The 20,667-nt window shown below is 40.6% G+C and overlaps 1 protein-coding gene across 2 annotated transcripts; it reads left to right on the top strand.

Annotated features, from left to right (window-relative positions):
• The first annotated feature begins 3,403 nt into the window (after positions 1-3,403).
• Positions 3,404-20,516, top strand: LOC110530332 (tyrosine-protein kinase Lyn). 2 transcript variants are annotated; one of them, XM_021613294.2, is made up of 13 exons: positions 3,404-4,265; positions 11,885-12,021; positions 12,423-12,477; positions 12,643-12,748; positions 12,928-13,026; positions 13,196-13,299; positions 13,421-13,570; positions 14,016-14,168; positions 15,803-15,985; positions 16,151-16,227; positions 18,362-18,515; positions 19,060-19,191; positions 19,623-20,516. In XM_021613294.2, the coding sequence occupies exons 2-13, from the start codon at positions 11,890-11,892 to the stop codon at positions 19,823-19,825; spliced, it is 1,548 nt and encodes a 515-aa protein (XP_021468969.1). In that variant the 5' UTR covers positions 3,404-4,265; positions 11,885-11,889; the 3' UTR covers positions 19,826-20,516. The 2 variants fall into 2 exon arrangements, with proteins under 2 accessions (XP_021468969.1, XP_021468968.1); XM_021613293.2 differs by lacking the exon at positions 3,404-4,265 and adding an exon at positions 8,615-8,806.
• The last annotated feature ends 151 nt before the right edge of the window (positions 20,517-20,667 follow it).

Raw genomic sequence — 20,667 nt, 5'->3', positions numbered from 1 at the left:
ATAGCTGCTCTCAGGCTTTTATAGTCAGGCAATGGGCCAGACTCTAGCACTCCGGGCAGGGCAGGGTAGAGGTAGAGGTAGAGGCAGAGCGGTAGAGACCGAGGCAGGGCTTTTGAGAACAGGGCAGAGTGGTTGAGGCCAGGGCAGAGCGGTAGAGACCCGGGCAGATGAAGAGCAAGACATGCCTCTGTATTCTGGGTCAGCTGCAGCTTAACTAGGTCTTTTTTTGCAGAACCTGACAATAGTACTGGACAATAATCAAGATAAGATAAAACCGGAGCCTGCAGGACTTGCTTTGTGGAGTGTGGTTTCAAAAAAGCAGAGCATCTCTTAATTACGGACAGACTACTCCCCCACCATTGAATCTATATGTTTTGACCATGACAGTTTACAATCTAACGTTACACCAAGTTATTTAGTCTCTTCAACTTGTTTAACAGCCACACCATTCATTACCAGAGATAGCTGAGGTCTAAAACGTATAGAAATAGCTGTACCAAATACAATGCTCTTAGTTTTAGAGATGTTCAGGACTAGTTTATAACTGGCCACCCATTCCAAAACTATATGCAACATTTTGTTAATGGTTTCAGTGACTTCATTAGCTGTGGTTGCTGATGCGTATGTTGTTGAAACATCAGTATACATGGCATACTTTGTTTAATGCCAGTGGCAGGTCATTGGTAAAAATAGAAAAGAGTAGAGGGCCAACAGAGCTGCCCTGCGGTACACCACACTTTGCATGTTTGACATTTTAAAGAAGCTTACATTAAAGAAAGCTCTGAATCCATGATATGGCTGAGGTTGAGAAAACTAACTAACACATTAGTTTTCTCAACAACCGGTTATGGTAAATAATATCGAAGGCTGCTCTGAAATCTAACAGTACAGCTAGCGCCCACAATCATCTTATTATCAATTTGTTTCAGCCAATCATCAGTCATTTGTGTCAGTGCAGCACATGTTGAGTGCCCTACTCTATAAGCATGCTGAAAGTCTGTTATTAATTTGTTTACAGAGAAATAGCATAGTATTTGGTCAAACACAGTTTTTTCCAACTGTTTGCCAAGAGCTGGTACCAAGCTGATAGGTCTGCTGTTAGAACCAGTGAAGGGAGCTTTACCACTCTTGGGTAGTGGAATGACTTTGGCTTCCCTCTAGACTCAGATTAAAGATATGACAGATAGGAGTGGGTAACCCTACCATCCCCCAGTAGCTTTCCATCTAAGTTGTCAATTCCATGAGGTTTGTCATTTATTCATAATTTTTCCACTAACTTTACAAAATTCAAACTTACAATGCTTTTCTTTTGATTATATGGTTTTTTTTTATGCATGAGTACGATGGCTCACTGTTTGTTGGCATTTTCTGCTTAGGTTTGCCCACTTTGCCAATGAAGTAATCGTTAAAATAATTGGCAACATCAAATGATTTTGTGATGAGTAAGTCATCTGATTCAATGAAAGATGGAGTTGAATTTGTCTTTGTGCCCATAATTTAATTTAAAGTACTCCAATATTTTTTTTTCTCCCATCAATCTTTATATCATTGATCTTGGCTTCATAATACAGTTTCTTCTTCTTTTTGTTGAGTTCAGACACATTATTTCTCCATTTGCAGTAAGTCAGCCAGTCAGATGTGCAGACAGACTTACTAGCCACTCCTTTTGCCCCATCTCTTTCAACCGTACAGTTTTTAAAATTCCTCATCAATCCATGGAGCCTTAACAGTTCTAACAGTCAGTTTCTTAACAGGTGCATGTTTATCAATAATTGGAAGAAGTAATTCCATAACTTCATTCAGTGCAGCGTCTGGGTGCTCCTTATTAATCACATCAGACCAACAAATATCATCCACATAAGAGTCACAGCTAATTATACACTATTTTAGGCCCAGCTTTTGGAACGTTGGCTCTCCTGGATATAGCCGCTATATTGTGATCACTGCATCCAATGGGTATGGATACAGCTTTAGAACAAAGTTCTACAGTATTAGTAAAAATGTGATCAATACATGTGGATGATCTTGTTCCTGTAGTGTCTGTAAACACCCTGGTAGGTTGCTTACTAACCTGAACCAGGTTACAGGCACTGGTTACAGATGAAAACCAGTCAATATTCAGGTCCCCAAGAAAGTAGACCTTTCTGTTTACATCGCATACACGATCAAGCATTTCACACACATTATTTAGATACTGAATGTGAGCACTGGCCTATAGCAACACCGCAAAATAAAAAGCTTTAGATGTGCCAGGTGAACCTGCAACCACAACACTTCAATAACACTTTACATAAGATCTTCTCTAAGCATTACAGGGATATGGCTCTGAATATATTCAGCAACACCTTCCCCATAAGCATTCCTGTATTTTCTATAGATGTTATATCCTTGTATTGCTGCTGCTTTGTCATCAAATTAAATATTGAATTGAGTCTCAGAAGTGGCTAATATACACTATATAATATACACTATATATACAAAGGTATGTGGACAGCCCTTCAGATTAGTGGATTCAGCCACACCTGTTGCAGACAGGTGTATAAAATCGAGCACACGGCCATGCAATCTCCATAGACGAACATTGGCAGTAGAATGGCCCGTACTAAAGAGCTCAGTGACTTTCAACTGGGCACTGTCATAGGATGGCACCTTTCCAACAAGTCAGTTTGTCAAATTTCTGCCCTGCTAGAGCTGCCCCGTCAATGGTAAGTGTTGTTATTGTGAAGTGGAAATGTCTAGGAGCAACAACGGCTCAGCTGCAAAGTGGTAGGCAAAGTGGTAAAAATTGTCTGACCTCGGTTGCAACACTCCCTACCGAATTCCAAACTGCCTCTGGAAGCAACATCAGCACAAGAACTGTTCATCGGGAGCTTCATGATATAGGTTTCCATGGCAGAGTAGCCGCACACAAGCCTAAGATCACCATACACAATGCCAAGTGTCGGCTATAGTGGTGTAAAGCTCACCTCCATTGGACTCTGGAGCAGTAGAAATGCGTTCTCGAGAGAGATGAATCAGTTTGGCGGATGCCAGGAGAACATTACCTGCCCCAAGTGTAAAGTTTGGTGGAAGAGGAATAATGGTCTGGGGCTGTTTTTCATTGTTTGGGCTGGCCCCTTAGTTCCAGTGAAGGGGAATCTTAACACTACATTCTAGACAGTTCTTAGCTTTCAACTTTAAAGCGACAGTTTGGAGAAGGCCCTTTCCTGTTTCAGCATGACAATGCCCCCGTGCAGAAAGCGGTCCATACAGAAATGGTTTGTCGAGATTGGTGTGGAAGAACTTGACTAGCCTGCACACTGACCTTTACCCCATCGAACACCTTTGGGATGAATTGGAACGCCGACTGCGAGCCAGGCCTAATTGCCCAACATCAGTGCCCGACCTCACTAATGCTCTTGTGGCTGAATAGAAGGAAGTCCCTGTAGCAATATTTCAACATGCAGTGTAAAGCCTTTCCAGAAGAGTGGAGGCTGTTCTAGCAGCACAGTGGGGTGGGGCTACTCCATAATAATGCTCATGATTTTGGAATGAGATGTTCGACAAGTATGTGTCCACATACTTTTGATCGTGTAGTGTATGAATGTTAGCGAGTTATTGATTTCATGAACCTTATTTCTAAGGCGAAATATATTAATATGGGCTATTTTCAGCCCTTTCCTGGGTAGCTTATCTGAGATAGATATAATATGAAAAAGAGCAGTCAAAGCAAGAGAAAAAGTATACATTCAGCAGTCCATGAATCAGTTGGTGTGTGTGTTAAGAGTGTGCTGCAGGGTTGAAGCTACGAACCCATAGGCTTGGCTCTCATCCATTCCAGGCTTTTTGGGAGGGAGGGTGGACAATGAGCCTGTCATAGCGTATGTAAGAAATGCCCCCTCTTGCTCTGGCCGCTTTCATGGCTGGGATAAGTTCTTTCCTCTTCTGGCACGCAGAGAGGCAGAGTGGCAGAGACAGACAGTGACAGGGCAAGCAGTATGAAGGCTAACTAGCTAGGAGTGAATGTAAAGGCAGGAACTTGGGATGCACTGTTGGTTTTGTTGGTGCGCTGTTCTTTGCTTGACAAAGTAAGTTAGCTATCTTTTAAATTTCACTAGTATTTACTATTTACACGCATTGTAGCATTCTATTATAAGACTTGAAATGCCCTCTAACAGACACAGTTGTTTTCCTTAACTGTTAATACTTTTGACATTTTCAGGTTGTCCAAAATGATATCCGATAATATTGTGTACTTCCTGCCACTTAATGCAGACATGTATCAGGTAGGTTATATGAACAAGTGTCACTTGTCCTTGATTGTCTCCACCCCCTTCAGGTGTCACTTTTTTCCCCAGTGTATTTATCCCTGTGTTTCCTGTCTCTCTGTGCCAGTTTGTCTTGTATGTCCAAGTCAACCACTGTGTTTTTCCCGTGCTCCTGCCTTCTCTATTCTCTTTTTGTCCCTCCAGACAATGCTTACACCAATCCATTGCTTTTCAATCCATGACGGGTAGTGTGCAAGTGCATAGTTTGGCTGAAGTGTGGAGAAATGGGTCTTCGCTGTAGTCAGAGCTGATGATGCCAGGCGTCAGCCTGCCCTGCTGAGCCTGTACTGAACGTGTTCTTGGGAATACCCATACTTCTGCTTTATTTAGATGACTTCCCATTTCTGTGCTCTGTGCTATCCAGTGGCCTGGGGCTGTATGTGTTCACACTGTCAGATCACAGGCTCCCAGAGCAGGAACAGGCCTCATACTGTAGACCTCATTGATATTGTATTCTGCCACCATCATGTATTTTATCAGCAGTGTAACAAAGCAGGCCATCACCTATTTGGTAACACATTGACCTGGTTACTTAGCAGTGGGAGATCTAGCTATAGCCTTTTATTGCATATCTACTACTATAAAAAGCTAAGTCCGTGTTTGCTGTTATTAGAAGATAAGAAGTATACTGAACATAGAAAAAGTATGTGAACCCTTTGGAATTACCTGGATTTCTGCATAAATTGGTCCTAAAATTTGATCTGATCTTCAACTACAACTATAACACACATTATTGTATTTTTCTTGTCTATATGGAATTGAAACATTCACAGTGTAGGTTGGAAAAATTAGGTGAACCCCTAGGCTAATGACTTCTCCAAAAGCTAATTGGAGTCAGGAGTCAGCTAACCTGGAGTCCAATCAATGAGACGAGATTGGAGATGTTGGTTAGAGCTGTCCTGCTCTATAAAAAATATTCATAAAATTTGAATTTGCTGTTCACAAGAAGCATTGCCTGATGTGACCCATGCCTCAAACAAAATAGATCTCAGAAGACATGCATAAAGCTGGGAAGGGATACAAAAGTATCTCTAAAATCCTTGATGTTCATCAGTCCACGGTAAGACAAATTGTCTATAAATGGAGAAAGTTCAGCACTGTTGCTACTCTCCCTAGGAGTCGAGGTCCTGCAAAGATGACTGCAAGAGCACAGTGCAGAATGCTCAATGAGGTGTCAACTAGACTTACAGAAATCTCTGGAACATGCTAACGTCTCTGTTGATGAGTCTACGATACGTAAAACACTAAACAACACTTCAACTGAAGAAAATACACCTGACCTCAACCCAATTGAGATGCTGTGGCATGACCTCGAGAGCAGTTCACACCAGACATCCCAAGAATATTGATGAACTGAAACAGTTTTGTAAAGAGGAGTGGTCCAAAATTCCTCCTGACCGTTGTACAGGTCTGAATCCGCAACTACAGAAAGCGTTTGGTTGAGGTTATTGCTGCCAAAGGATGGTCAACCAGTTATTTAACGCTAATAAAACTAAATGCATGCTTTTCAAACGATCGCTGCACGCACCCGCCCGCCCTACTAGCATCACTACTCTGGACGGTTCTGACTTAGAATATGTGGACAACTACAAATACCTAGGTGTCTGGCTAGACTATAAACTCTCCTTCCAGACTCATATTAAACATCTCCAATCCAAAATTAAATCTAGATTCGACTTCCCATTTCGCAACAAAGCCTTCACTCACGCCGCCAAACATACCCTTGTAAAACTGACTATCCTACCGATCCTCAACTTTGCCGATGTCATTTACAAATAGCCTCCAACACTACTCAGCAAACTGGATGCAGTCTATGTGTCATCTATTTTGTTACCAAAGCCCTATGTATGCTCTCGCTACATATTGGTCGCCAGACCCACTGGCTCCAGGTCATCTATAAGTCTTTGCTAGGTAATGCTCTGCCTTATCTCAGCTCACGATAACAACACCCACCCATAGCACGCTCTCCAGCAGGTATATCTCACTGGTCATCCCCAAAGCCAACACCTCCTTTGGCTGCCTTTCCTTCCAGTTTTTTTTATTTATTTAGGCAAGTCAGTTAAGAACAAATTCTTATTTTCAATGACGGCCTAGGAACAGGGGCAGAACGACAGATTTGTACCTTGTCAGCTCGGGGATTCGAACTTGCAACCTTTCGGTTACTAGTCCAACACTAGGCTACCCTGCCGCCCCAGTTCTCTGCTGCCAATGACTGGAGCGAATTGCAAAAATTGCTGAAGTTGGAGACTTATATTTCCCTCACTAACTTTAAACAACAGCTACAGTATCTGAGCAGCTAACCGATCGCTGCAGCTGTACACGGCCCATCTGTAAATAGCCCATCCAATCTACCGACCTCAACCCCATATTGTTTTTATTTACTTTTTTGCTCTTTTGCACACCAGTATTTCTACTTGCACATCATCTTCTGCACATCTATCACTCCAGTGTTAATTTCTATGTTTCTATTGTGTTATACGTTTGTTTATTCCATGTGTAACTCTGTGTTGTTGTTTGTGTCGCTTTGCTTTATCTTGGCCAGTTCGCAGTTGTAAATGAGAACTTGTTCTTAACTGGCCTACCTGGCTAAATAAAGGTGAAATAAAGAAAATATTAAATCCAAGGGTTCACATACTTTTTGCACTGTGAATGTTTACACGGTGTGTTCAATAAAGACATGAAAATGTATAATTGTTTGTGTGTTATTAGTTTAAGCAGACTGTGTTTGTCTATTGTTGTGACTTGGATGAAGATATGATCACATTTTATGACCAATTTAGGGCCGAACTCTACTTTTTCTTGCCACTGTATATAGAGCTAGCTACATTGGCCCAAGTCATCAGTTGATCAATTGATACTACTTGACATTAGATAATGGCACTAGGCCCCTATTTATTTTATATTAGAGTTAGTGAGTCTAGTTCTTTGTCTGTTTCATTCTCTATAACCAGAGTCTAGGGGAGTCTGGCTCTGTGTTTGGCCTTAACTGTTACTGTCAGACCAGTGTGGTCTAGCCAAATGGAAGCTTACATGTCATTGCCCAGAATAGTTCTTCTATTTTGAAGACGTGCTGGCTACTCTGTCAAGAATAGCCTTGGCAGTTTTGCAGTGATACATGTTTTACTGTATATTTTGATCGAAGAACACATTTTCTTGGATGATCTGTTGTTGTATTAAAGCTAACCATGCCATCTTACTTTGCACTGTTCTCAACATTGGCTTTTTTTTTGTGTGGACATTTTCGTTTACATGTTAGCTACACACTGGATATACATTTGAGTCATTTAGCAGACACTCGTATCCAGAGTGATTTACAATTAGTGCATTCATCTTAAGATAGCTAGATGAGGCAACACGTAAAAATTGTATCAAGTACATTTTCCCTCAACAAAGTATTTATCAGCATAGTCAGTGCTTGGAAAATATGACATAGTCATCAGGCTTCAGCAAATAGACAGTCAGCTGAATGAGGACCTGTTGAAGTTGGCCTCAGTGATGCTTGGGTCAAGATATGTGGCTCTCTCTCTCTTAGTGAGCTCAGCACCTGCTGGGCAGGCACCCTGCATCACGGCAGTGACCAGACCTGCTGGTTGCAGCCTGGCCAACAGTTAAACCCTATTGATTCTGCATCAGTTGAGCTGATGTGTTGATAGCTATTAGGATATCTCTATGACACTGACACCGAAGCCTCCCACTGGGCATAGATGTCAATTCAACATCTAGTCCACATTGGTTCAACGTAATTTAATTGAAATGAAGTGGAAGTAACGTTGATTCAACCAGTGTGTGCCCAGTGGTCTGGGCCTGCCTACCGAAGAAGAGTGCATGCGTATCTAAGCAGACAATAAAAATCACATATCACACTATCATGTTTTTCAGACAGCTATTATATTATTTAGTATGTCTTATGATGTCACTAGATTGTTTGTTTTTTTGTCTATTTTTTAGCTTGAAAAAATATATTGGCCCCTGCAGAATTGCAAGAGACACATGGCCACATCCCTATTTCTAATATCTTTTTGGGAAATAAATATATTGTTTTGGCTGACTCTTCATCATACTGCTTCTCACTAATAACAACACACAGGCAGTAGTTCCACAATGTCACCTCTGTCCACTTCATAAATTGTAGTGCCTCTGACATTATATAACAAATAATCAAGTGTAAGGTTAAAGGGTATGTAGTAAATATATGACTTTGACCTCAAATTACCTGTGTAATTAGCATGATGTTTGAAGATGTTGGACACTCAAATGTGTTCAGTTGTGCGCTATTATGCAAATACTTTGGACGAATGAACATTGTACCAGGAAGTTACAGTAACAAAAAAAATCCCGACAATTTAACATATGAATTTCCTCATTCTGTTCGGTGAATGTAACAGTCTATGACAGTCCATTCTCGGCTCTAATGAAGAGCAAGACATACGAAAGTTACGGATTACAACTATTTTTCTTTATTTGGCTAAAACGCATCTATAACTAGTGAAATTTGACAGGTAAGTCTAGCCTACATTATGGCATTGCACCTCTATAATATAGCCTAGCTGTTTTTTTTTTAAATCAAGCATGACTTCATTTTTATTTCTATAGACACTAGGCTAGTCCGTTTATTTGGCAAAATAGTCCACATTTTCTGTTTAAAAAAATCGTGATACGATCCACATAGTTTAGTGCGCAAGTTTAAATTGTTCTGAAACCTTTGTCTAAAGAAATTGGTGTGTGTACAAACTTGGCGTAGCCTGTATTTTCAATTTGGGATGTTTTAAGCGTGGACATATTATTACCGCAAAGTATGTGTTTTAAATAGAGAATTTCAACTAGACTGCACTATGCAGCTTGTCTCGTAAACCTGATCCCAGTAGCGTTGATACATTGTCCGAGGCAACAAGTCTGCGGTGGGAGACTTCTATGCAATAGGTTCCTATCACCACCCCGCTCACACTTCACAATGGTGTGATGGACATTCCTGTCGTGTGCACGCCCACACGGGCTGTGCCCTCTAAAGTGTATGAGGCATGGTCTAAGTGTGTTTTTATGTATTCAACATTATTAAATGGAATTGCATTTTCTGCATTGTTTAACCAACTTAACTCATATAAAAAATGGAATATTCCTTGACCTAAATAACACCAGACAGAAATACATGCAGAGGGTTTTTCACTTTTCTGACAAAAGACAGTGGCTGGTCAAATGAGGAAGTGTACCGAAGCCACAGTAGCACATATCCTCTGTATTTGTCTTCTTCTACGCTGTCTGCAGCCATTTCCTGGCTGTCATATTAATAACCAGGCAAATCAGCCTCAACACTTGTGACAACCAGAGCCTGAGATCCAAAGGACCCAACGGGGTTGGGGTTGTTTTTCAGCGTTTGATAGAGAGCACTAGAGGAGTTGAATGCGTTCTTCTTATCACAGATATCTTGCTTAATGGTCTAATGCATTGCCCATATCATCCAACAACAGTGCATTAGTACAACCAAATGCTATGGTTCACAATCAGACGTCCATTATATAAACGCAACATGTAAAGTGTTGGTCCCATGTTTCCTGAGCTGAAATAAAAGATCCTAGAAATGTTCCACATGCACAAAAAGCTTATTTCTCTCAACCCAGACCACGTGTAACCACGTCAGCCCAGGACCTCCACATCCGGCTTCTTCACCTGCGGTATAGTCTGAGGGGGTGCTGAGGATTATTTCGGTCTGTAATAAAGCTCTTTTGTGGGGAAAAACTAATTCTGATTGGCTGGGCTTGGCTCCCAAGTGGGTGGGCCTATGCCCTCCCAGGCCCACCCATGGCTGTGCCCTTGCCGAGTCATATGAAATCCATAGATTAGGGCCTAATAAGTTTATTTAAATATACTGATTTCCTTCTATGAATTGTAACTCAGTCAAATCTGTGAAATTGCTGCATGTTGCATTTATATTTTTGTTCAGTATAGTTTCTGAACTTGTTTCCATTTGGGGTAAATTAAATAAAAGACTAAGACAAATTAATGGTGTGCCTTTAAGCTGTTAGTTGGCCAGAAAGAAAAACGGATCAATATTTTTATAGGGATCCAAAGTTTGAGGAAACAGCAAAGGAAGAAAAACACCTCACACTCTGATAAAATCAATTTTAATTTTGACTGGAATAGTTAATAACAAATACATGTTTTCCCTCCCTCAGTTTTAGTGACCCACTGGTTTAAGATCAAACGATAGGCCTACTGTGTTCATTCAATTATTTTGTAGCTCTTGATATAAGACGATATCTGTAACTTATAACTGAAATCATTGGAGAATTCTCCTGGACACTGAGCATTGGAGTGTCATGGGAGTGTCATTGGAGTGAGTAAATGTGTTTTGACACAGGAAATCATGTGTTGCCCCTGATATCAGTGAACCAGCTGTACAACCCTGTTTCCTGCCGGTAGGTTACAAACCGCAGCTTGTATCGTATGTCTATGGTATTAATGTACTGTACATAGAAAAGCATGTACAGATCTAAGATTGTTACCTTCACAGTATTGTTGTTATACTCAACCACTGCTGCTCCAAACTCCACGCACATGTGTGTGTGTGTGTGTGTGTGTGTGTGTGTGTGTGTGTGTGTGTGTATGTGTGTGTGTGTGTCTGTGTGTCTGTGTGTGTGTGTGTGTGTGTGTGTGTGTGTGTGTGTGTGTGTGTGTGTGTGTGTGTGTGTGTGTGTGTGTGTGTGTGTGTGTGTGTGTGTGTGTGTGTGTGTATGTGTGTGTGTGTGTGTGTGTGTGTGAGAAAGAGCGTGTGTGAGAGAGAGAGAGAAAGATACTGATGTACAACCACTGCTGGTTGTAAATATATAAATACCCACTCTCTTCTATTTTGAGATGTAACTTAATTTTCAATCCCCGCTGAATCAAGTGGTGTTGTAGTGTAGTACAGTAAAGACCTCAACTCCCCTGAGCTATCATGTCTAACTGATCCCAGCTGTTGAGACAGAAAGAGCCTAACTCAAATATCCATAGTCAGTGCCTACAGGCTTGTTTCTCAGATATGTGTACATGGTCTGAATATGAAGCCCTTTTTAATTTCCAAGCCGAACAAATCAGGACTTAAATCAGGACTTATCAGGACTTGACCATGTACAAACACTGTTAATGTTTGTGAATATATAAACGTTAAATTAGCGAGTGAGGTTTGATCTGTGTTAGGTTGCAGTGCTGTTAATGTTAAGGCAAATAAATAGGCACAGTTGAATCCTGATCAGTGCACTTTGATTAATTATCAACTCTGTTGTGCACTGTCATTATGACATAGACCCAAGCCATTACATTTATCAGGACTTCTTAGCTACTGTATGTATTAATAAGTCATTTGTGTTTATGAACAGTGGTCATGTGTACAGTAGGTCTCACACACACAGCCACACTGTTTATCTATGTTTGATATTGTTTCTTGGTAATCATCTGGGTTACGTTTCTCGCCACTCATTCCTTCATGGCCATTTTGTTGGAATATTGAAATGATGAAAAGCAAGCTTTGCTCAAAATTCTATGTGCCCATCTGTGGTTTTAACCAATGGAAAAAAAGTTAACTTCTGTGTCTTTCCCAACAGACAACATGGGTTGTAAAAAATCCAAGCTAAATGACGGTCTAAATGGGAGTGTGCTTGATGGCAAGAACCAACGGCCAGTACGTCCTGACCAAACTGTATATGTGAGAGATCCCACCTCCAGTAAACCAAATGCTACAGTAAGTAGTACTGTCAGTGGAAACAGTATTTCTTTCGTAGTGATTATTCTTGTAGTGAGTGATTACTAATGTACTGCAAAAAAATCCCTGACCTGGAAACAATTGACACAAATGGTTCAAGTGTGTTATTAATGAATCTTTGAAAATTGAAAAAGTTACCAAATTATCAATGTTTTTATTTAAATGGACCCAATAGCACAAATGTCAATTTCCAGCCCTCTCTCTCTCTCTCTCTCTCTCTCTCTCTCTCTCTCTCTCTCTCTCTCTCTCTCTATTTCATATGTTCACTTTAGATTATCCTTTGATCCAAACTACTGTTCATAGATTAGCACAATGAAACCATAACAACTTTTGGAAAACTACTGTTCAGAGTAGTGATTTGAAATCATCTCTTGATACAGAGTAACTCACCTCCTGGAGGTCTCCTGCCTGGTCAGGTATTCATGAAAATGGAAGGTATGCTTGCTGTATTTCTTTATTGCACATTATTACAGTAATATTTCATGCAGAGCAAATATTGTATGGTGGTTCCATTTCTTCTGCAGTGCATTGTGCAGTGCATTATTCCAATACTATTTGATTGCAGACAAATGTTCCCACTGTCCCTCTTATCTCACACAGAGCAATCTGAGTCTGGTAAAATAGTTATTGCACTATACCCATATGATGCAAAACACAAAGACGATTTGGGATTCAAGAAGGGGGAAAGGCTTAAGGTTCTTGAAGAGTAAGTGCCTGTTCTCCATATTTGAGTGTGTTTGAGTGATTTTATACATAAACCAATCCAATGTAGGACTAAGAGGAATATTGCTTGTTCAAGCATTTTCTACAAAGATAAAAGTGTCATCATTGAATATTCTTGTTGTGCCCCTTTATTGACATCATATGAATCAAAACTGTTCTCAGGCATGGTGAATGGTGGAAGGCTCAGTCTCTGACCTCTAAGAAAGAAGGGTTCATACCCTCCAATTATGTTGCTGAGGCCAATACCATGGAGACAGAGGAGTGAGTGTTGACATCACAATTACTTTTACACATTTCTCTCAGAGCCAACAAGGTTTTCTATTCACTGTTAATAGATGCACATCCTGTAGCTGTTATTTTCCGTTCATTTCAGGGGAAGATTGGATTTCTAATTTGTGTCACTATAGTATTGTTTTTCTGTTCTGTGTAGATGGTTTTTTAAGGATATTACAAGGAAGGACGCAGAGAGACAACTTTTGGCGCCTGCAAACAGAGCAGGATCTTACCTCATTCGTGAGAGTGAGACATCAAAGGGTAAGGACCCACTGGAGAAACTAAGTCTTTCTAAGGAAAATAGATGGTCCATGAATCACTCTATTGTATTTGGATGTCTGAATATATGAGTATAATTACGATGTTTTTTTCTCTTCATCAGGAAGTTATTCCATGTCTATCAGAGATGTGGATGCCCAAGGGACGGACGCTGTGAAACATTATAAGATCCGGATGCTGGATAACGGAGGCTTCTACATCTCTCCTAAAATCACATTCCCTGACATTGGTAGCATGATAAAACATTATCACAGTGAGTACCACTGTATTGGAGCCCACCTGTAATATGACACAAACTTAAAAAAATGTATTTAACTAGGCAAGTCAGTTAAGAACAAACTCTTATTTTCAATGACGGCCTAGGAACAGTGGGTTAACTGCCTGTTCAGGGGCAGAACGACAGATTTGTACCTTGTCAGCTCGGGGGTTTGAACTTGCAACCTTCCGGTTACTAGTCCACCGGCCTACTGATAAAATGTACATGAGGAGGTACCTCAGGGGTACTCCAGGCAGAGCAAAATCATTGCTTGGTCACTCTTCACTTTGACCAATTATGTCCATAAACTCTTCTTGGCTTCTTTCAGATTTAAACTTTCAACTTCTCTATTCACTAAAAGTAAATTAAGAATATATTGTCTAAAGAATATAGTAATGTCACTCTGCTATGTCTCAACATTGGTTTGTTGTGTGCTTGCCAGAACAATCGGATGGTCTCTGTCGAAAGCTGGAGAAGGCCTGTGATAAACCCAAAGCTCAGAAGCCATGGGACAAAGATGCCTGGGAGATCTCCAAGGAGTCCATCAAGATGGTGAAGAAACTAGGAGCCGGACAATTTGGTGAAGTTTGGATGGGTGAGTCAACGAAAGATGCTCCCTGTCTGTTGGAGGAGTGTGTTATGTATGTGTGTGTAAGTGTACAGCAGTGGTTCCCAACCTTTTTCGGTTACTGTACCACCAACGTGATTTTGCTCTGCCTGGAGTACCCCTGAGGTACCCCCTCATGTACATTTTATCAGTAGGCCTATGGTCTCTTGAGTCTTCCTGTGTACCCCCTGTGGATAGGCCAAGTACCCCCAGGGGTCCTAGTACCACTGGTTAGGAACCACTGTTGTACAGTATGTGACTGTGTGTAATTTCACCAAGAACATAGTAGTGGTGATTATCAGATATCCCAAATTAGTAAGTTATCTTTATTGTAATGTAAGTGGATGCATGAGTCATGGCAGACCTTTGGTCAGAATTCTCCATTGTTTTTGAATGGTATCACTTTAGTGTGGTGTAATTGTATCAGGGTTAGGGCAGCTGAGACAGACAGACAGTCAAATGTTGATCCTACTGTCTCTATGAGATTGTGAGCAGCCATAGAGAGTGGAGGGATGGGACTGGTACAAGGAACTGTTGGTGCTGTTATCAGAGGCATCTGTAGAGGAAATGTGAGTATGTCTGACTTCGAATTTGCATTGGATTTTGTTATTATTCAAGTCCTCCCTTCCCGCACCTCAGCCTTGATGAATTGCAGGAAGTTGCCATCTTTGCAAATATCCAAATGGACTGTGGGGCTCCTGTACGGCGCTCAAGATGTTTCCTTTGTTTTCTCTGAACTCATTGGCTTTAAGGGCTTTTCCTATGGCACAGTGAGCCAGCCAGCCAGATGGAGCTGTCGACAGTCCTGTTTCCTCTCATTCACCTCTTTGCATTTGTTATGTCTCTGTAGAGTTTAGTCCCCTCTTCTCTATGAAAACGAGGAATTAAGATGCTTAGATTAGGATGAAGTTCAGTGCTTGTTCAGCTAGCACAGTGGAAACAATACAATTGTTGGAGACTTGTGTGATAAAGAAATGCTATTCTGGACGGAGGGTTCAAAATGCTCAAACTTGTACTGAAACTCCACTTGTTAATCAGTAATATATACAGAGAAACTCCCTAGCTTGTATTTTATTATGTGCATTCCAAATAGCACCATATTCCCTACATAGTGCACTACTTTTGACCAAAGCTCTATGGGCCCTGGTCAAAAGTAATACACTATATTGGGAATATGCTGTCATTTGGGGCGTACACTTAGAGTTATTGTTTTGAATCAATGGTCTCTCTAGCAGTTCTATCATCATTCCCCTGAGGCGTCTTACAGTTGATGTTTGTTCAGAGGGCAGTGAAGCTGAAACATGAAAATGTATCTGTCTCAAGGCTCCTGCTGTCTACTTTTAGCTCTCTCAAACAAACAGTTTTTTTCTGAACTGTTACAGCTTAATTCCTTCGTTCTATTTATTGAGTATGAACTGCGCTTCACTACTCTATGTCACTGCCATTGGTTCCCTTGTTGCTTAATCGTGTGAAACTGCATGCAATGACTGTCACCTGTTTATGTGAAATCTTCCAATCAAAATGTCATTCAAATAAAAAGACAAAAAAATACAGTAGGTAGCCCTAGAGGTCAGAAGACATTTTTAAATACTTCATACTGTGTAAATCCCTCCTTGTTGCAGCGTTCTACAACAACACGACTAAGGTGGCAGTGAAGACACTGAAGCCAGGCACCATGTCAGCTGAGGCCTTCATGGAGGAGGCTAACCTGATGAAGACCCTGCAACACGACAGACTGGTGCGCCTCTACGCCGTCGTCACCAAGGTCGAGCCTATCTACATCATCACAGAGTACATGTCCAATGGTAAAACACCCTTCAAGTCCAATTCCTAATCATTTTGCCGACATGTTTTCATCAATACACACCATTTGATGTTACATAAGTTATATAAGTGTTCTGTAAGTCACCTCTGCACATTTTCATTGGTTTGGTTTCTATTCCTCCATTTTGTTTATTTCCTTTTTTTAGGTAGCCTCTTAGATTTCCTAAAAAGTGAGGTAGGCTGCAAAGTTCAGCTACCTAAGCTCATCGATTTCTCTGCACAGGTAATGCATGTTCTTCTTACGTCTCTATATGTCACAAGGATTAAGATTATTGCTCAACTTTACAGACATTTCCACTTAAGAAATAGATGATGATGTCAGTTTTTCCATTGGTAAACCAGAAAGAGGAATAGCAACTAAATACTATTTGGTGACGCACTTTCCAAATGAGTTGCAACAAACTAAGAACATAGAAGTGACAAGTGAAGACCATCCAGTGGTGCCTCAAACACGCCTATTAAAGTATGCGTCTCATGGAAGTATAAGAAATGTGATTCAACTAAACATTCAATACACAAAATGATGATTCATATGGTACCATTGATAACATGCCTCCCCAAAGAAGTAAACTACCTAAAAAAAGGTCACACATTTTGAACGGAATACACCTCATCCCATGTAGGTCAGTACACTTGAGATACTAATTAGTTCAAAAGAAATTCCTAATGAACTTTAATCAGGTCTTTGTGGATTGACGGAGAGGTGTGGTCAGTTCAGGCTTGGGAAAACTGCATCTAGCCACAGTTGCACAACGTGTTAGACAAAGTGAAAGAGGATGCAGTTGGGGAAATGAAACAATTGTCTGATTACCAGATCAACTCTTTCCCAGAATGGACTCAGCCAGCTCACTTAAACCTGTTTAGTAATAACCAAGTCAAATGGTTGGTAGCTAATTCAATTCTACCAAGAGGTAAAATACAAACCTTAACTACACTATGTATACAAAGGTATGTGGACATCCCTTCAAATGAGTGGATTCGGCTATTTCAGCCACACCCGTTGCTGACAGGTGTATCAAATCGAGCACACAGCCATGCAATCTCCATAGACACACATTGGCAGTAGAATGGCCTTACTGAAGAGCTCAGAGACTTTCAACATGGCACCGTCATAGGATGCCACCTTTCCAACAAGTCAGTCATCAGAATTCTGCCCTGCTAGAGCTGCCCCGGTCAACTGTAAGTGCTGTTATTGCGAAGTGGAAACGTCTAAGAGCAACAAAGGCTCAGCCGCGAAGTGCCTCACAAGCTCACGGAACGGGACCACAGAGTGCTGAAGTTTGTAGCGCGTAAAAATCACCTGTCCTCGGTTGTAACACTCACTACCGAGTTCCAAACTGCCACTGGAAGCAACGTCAGCACAATAACTGTTCGTCGGGAGCTTCATGAAATAGGTTTCCATGGCCGAGCAGCCACACACAAGCCTAAGATCACCATATACAATGCCTAGCATCGGCTGGTGGCTTAATGGAAGCAAGTCCCCGCAGAAATGTTCCAACATCTAGCAGAAAAAGTCCCCAGAAGAGTGGAGAATGTTATAGATATAAGTAAAACCATTATTTAACTAGGCAAGTCAGTTAAGAACAAATTATTATTTACAGTGGTGGTCTACCAAGAGGTAAAAAGCCTCTTGCGTGGACAGGGATTCATTTTTTTTATTTAAAAAAATATATATAGGACAAAACACACATCACGACAAGAGAGACACCGCAACACTACATAAAGCGAGACCTAAGACAACAACATAGCATGGCAGCAACACATGAAAACACAGCATGGTAGCAACCCAACATGGCAGCAGAACAACATGGTAGCAGCACAAAACATGGTAGAAACATTATTGGGCAGAGACAACAGCACAAATGGAAAGAAGGTAGAGGCAACAATATATCACGCGAAGCAGCCACAACAGTCAGTAAGAGTGTCCACGATTGAGTCTTTGAATGAAGAGATGGAGAAAAAAACAGTCCAGTTTGAGTGTTTTTTGCAGCTCGTGCCAGTCACTAGTTGCAGCGAACTGAAAAGAGGAGCGACCCAGGGATGTATGTGCTTTGGGGAACTTTAAGAGAATGTGACTGGCAGAACGGGGAATGAGATGTTTGACGAGCAGGTGTCCACAGACTTTTGGTCATGTGGTGCATGTTGTGCAGCATTGCACATTTGCCATACTGAATTTTTGTCAGGAGAGAAGTCTAGTTATTGAGCATTTTCAGTACTGTTTTATGGGAACGAAACGACACAAGTCAGTCGGAAGGTTTTACTAATTTGGGTCGAATGCTGAATTGAGTTTCATCTCAGATAGATAGGTACTTTAGGTACTTTATTAATCTCTGAGGGGAACTTTCATCAATTTTCAGATTGCGGAGGGAATGGCTTACATTGAGAAGAAGAACTACATCCACCGTGACCTGAGAACAGCCAATGTCCTGGTGTCTGAGAGTTTGCTGTGTAAAATAGCTGACTTTGGCCTTGCTAGAGTTATAGAAGATGACCAGTACACAGCCAGAGAGGGTGAGCCTTCCGTCTGTGCATGCTATAATTAGTTAGTACAATATTAATACTGTACTTTGGCCATACTGTTATACATATGTGTGATTCATGTGATAACATTCATGACTGATTAATTATGCATCATGAGTTTTTCCCAAAACGATTTGTCTAGTGTCACATCTTTGGCTGAGCAAGACAGTATAGAGAAATTCCCTGTTGCTCTCTAGAGTTATTTCAGTAGTGTAATTGTGTATATTTTGTAAGATCGTATCTGTAGAGACCAGTACCGCTGAGGGACATGATGTTGATGTTTATCTAAGGGACTTGGATCAGGCTTTGCATAGTGTGTTTGTTTTTTGTTATGCCAATGAGGAAGTAGAGGTACATTTCAGCAATGTAAACATGCTCGAAGCAAACTGGTTATCATTGCATATTGCTTTGTACAAGAATGCTTCTGTCAGCAGTCCAAACATGTACTAGTGTATATAATTGTACCTTGGTTGGTTAGGCAGATAAGTGTCAAACTATTCCGTCCTCTGAATATGTGAGTGTTTGCCCATTACAGGTGCAAAGTTTCCCATCAAGTGGACAGCACCAGAGGCCATCAACTATGGATCCTTCACTATCAAATCAGACATGTGGTCCTTTGGAGTCCTCCTGTATGAAATCATTACCTATGGAAAAATACCTTACCCAGGTAATTACATGCAACCTTATACACATAAACACACACAATACTTTTATATTTAAGACTAGCTACTCAAGCCTGATTTCCCCACGATATGATGCCAAATATAGAGTTTGAATTAACGGAATAATAGGCGTTAATATATATTTATCGCCATCTGCTGGTTAATGACAGATATTGCATGAGATCATTGAGTGGTATTCTCCAGAAGGACCCTGTATTTGGTTTGATGGTATTTATTGTGATGCGTTAGGAAATACCAAATACCTGCTGACTTTATTTGTATTTTTTATTTGTATTTTTCCCGCTATTGATCAACCATTTTCCCCACAGAAATAAGAATTGGTCACATTTGCTTTTTTTCAATTTGGGTCGACCTGCATTTCAGAGTATCTGCTTCGTCTCACTGAATCTTTCTGTTCCCTTTTTCCTTTTTCAAGGGATGAGTAATGGTGAGGTGATGACTTCAGTGCAGAGAGGTTATAGAATGCCCCGCCCTGAGAACTGTCCCAACGAGCTCTATGACATAATGACCAGTTGTTGGAAGAGCAAGCCAGATGACAGGCCTACATTTGACTACATCCAGAGTGTCCTAGATGACTTTTACACTGCCACAGAGGGCCAGTACCAACAGCAGCCCTAGGAAGTCAATGGTTGAGTCCCAATAGGGCTCTGGCCAAAAGTAGTGCACTATGTAGGGGATAGGGTGTCATTTGGGATGTACAAAAATCTGCCAATGTGCTAGTTTCATTATGAAATAGTCAATCCACCAGCAACAATATCAGCTATTCAGCGGAAGTAGAGATATTGTCGGACAAGTTGACTGCTTGTTTATTTGTTAGGCAAGCTAAAGATGAATCTATGAACTCAACTTCATATTGAAGTATAGACCTGCTTGTGCATTTCAGCATTTCACGGAAAATGATCGAATAACAAATGGCTTACTGTTGACTGACTCTGATCAAACCTGTAGAATATCACATTGAACAGCACAAAATAGATAGACATTCTACCACGTATTTATTATCACTTTAGCCATATCTGTTTGCCATGTTGAATTCAATCACACATTTTACCAGTACAGATGCTTACCTTTTCATCTATTACATTTCTATTTTTCTTTGTATTTCAAGGTACATTGATTTATTTTAGCAGCTGATCTTTTGGGTTATTTTCTGAATTACAGAAATAATGAGACTAATGATTTATTTCATGTATATTTGTTGTATTTTTGTTTTTTTTGCAATGAGATATTGACGTGTGACATCACGTGATTGTATTAACCTGAATAAATGCAAATGATCTGTATCAATAAAAATACTTATTTGCAGATGTTTTATAATCTTGGCCTATTTTAAGTTATTTGAAAAGTGTCATCAGCACTAGAAATTATATTATATGCCATCAACTATTTATCTTCAGACAAGACAAGTGGCGTTCCATGTCCTCTTTTTGTACTAGCGCTTTTCAATGAATTCACTTCTC

The sequence above is a fragment of the Oncorhynchus mykiss genome, chromosome 8 (assembly GCF_013265735.2).
Source record: "Oncorhynchus mykiss isolate Arlee chromosome 8, USDA_OmykA_1.1, whole genome shotgun sequence".
Classification (NCBI taxonomy): domain Eukaryota; kingdom Metazoa; phylum Chordata; class Actinopteri; order Salmoniformes; family Salmonidae; genus Oncorhynchus; species Oncorhynchus mykiss.
The sequence above is the reverse complement of the archived record's forward strand: the minus strand, read 5'-3'. Positions and strand labels throughout refer to the sequence as shown.

Bases quoted from the DNA above. Each gene is read 5' to 3' on its own strand.
- LOC110530332 (XM_021613294.2), top strand. From the start codon at position 11,890: ATGGGTTGTAAAAAATCCAAGCTAAATGACGGTCTAAATGGGAGTGTG. The intron at 12,478-12,642 runs GTATGCTTGCTG...TATCTCACACAG, and splicing joins GGTATTCATGAAAATGGAAG to AGCAATCTGAGTCTGGTAAA. The intron at 13,300-13,420 runs GTAAGGACCCAC...TCTCTTCATCAG, and splicing joins TGAGAGTGAGACATCAAAGG to GAAGTTATTCCATGTCTATC.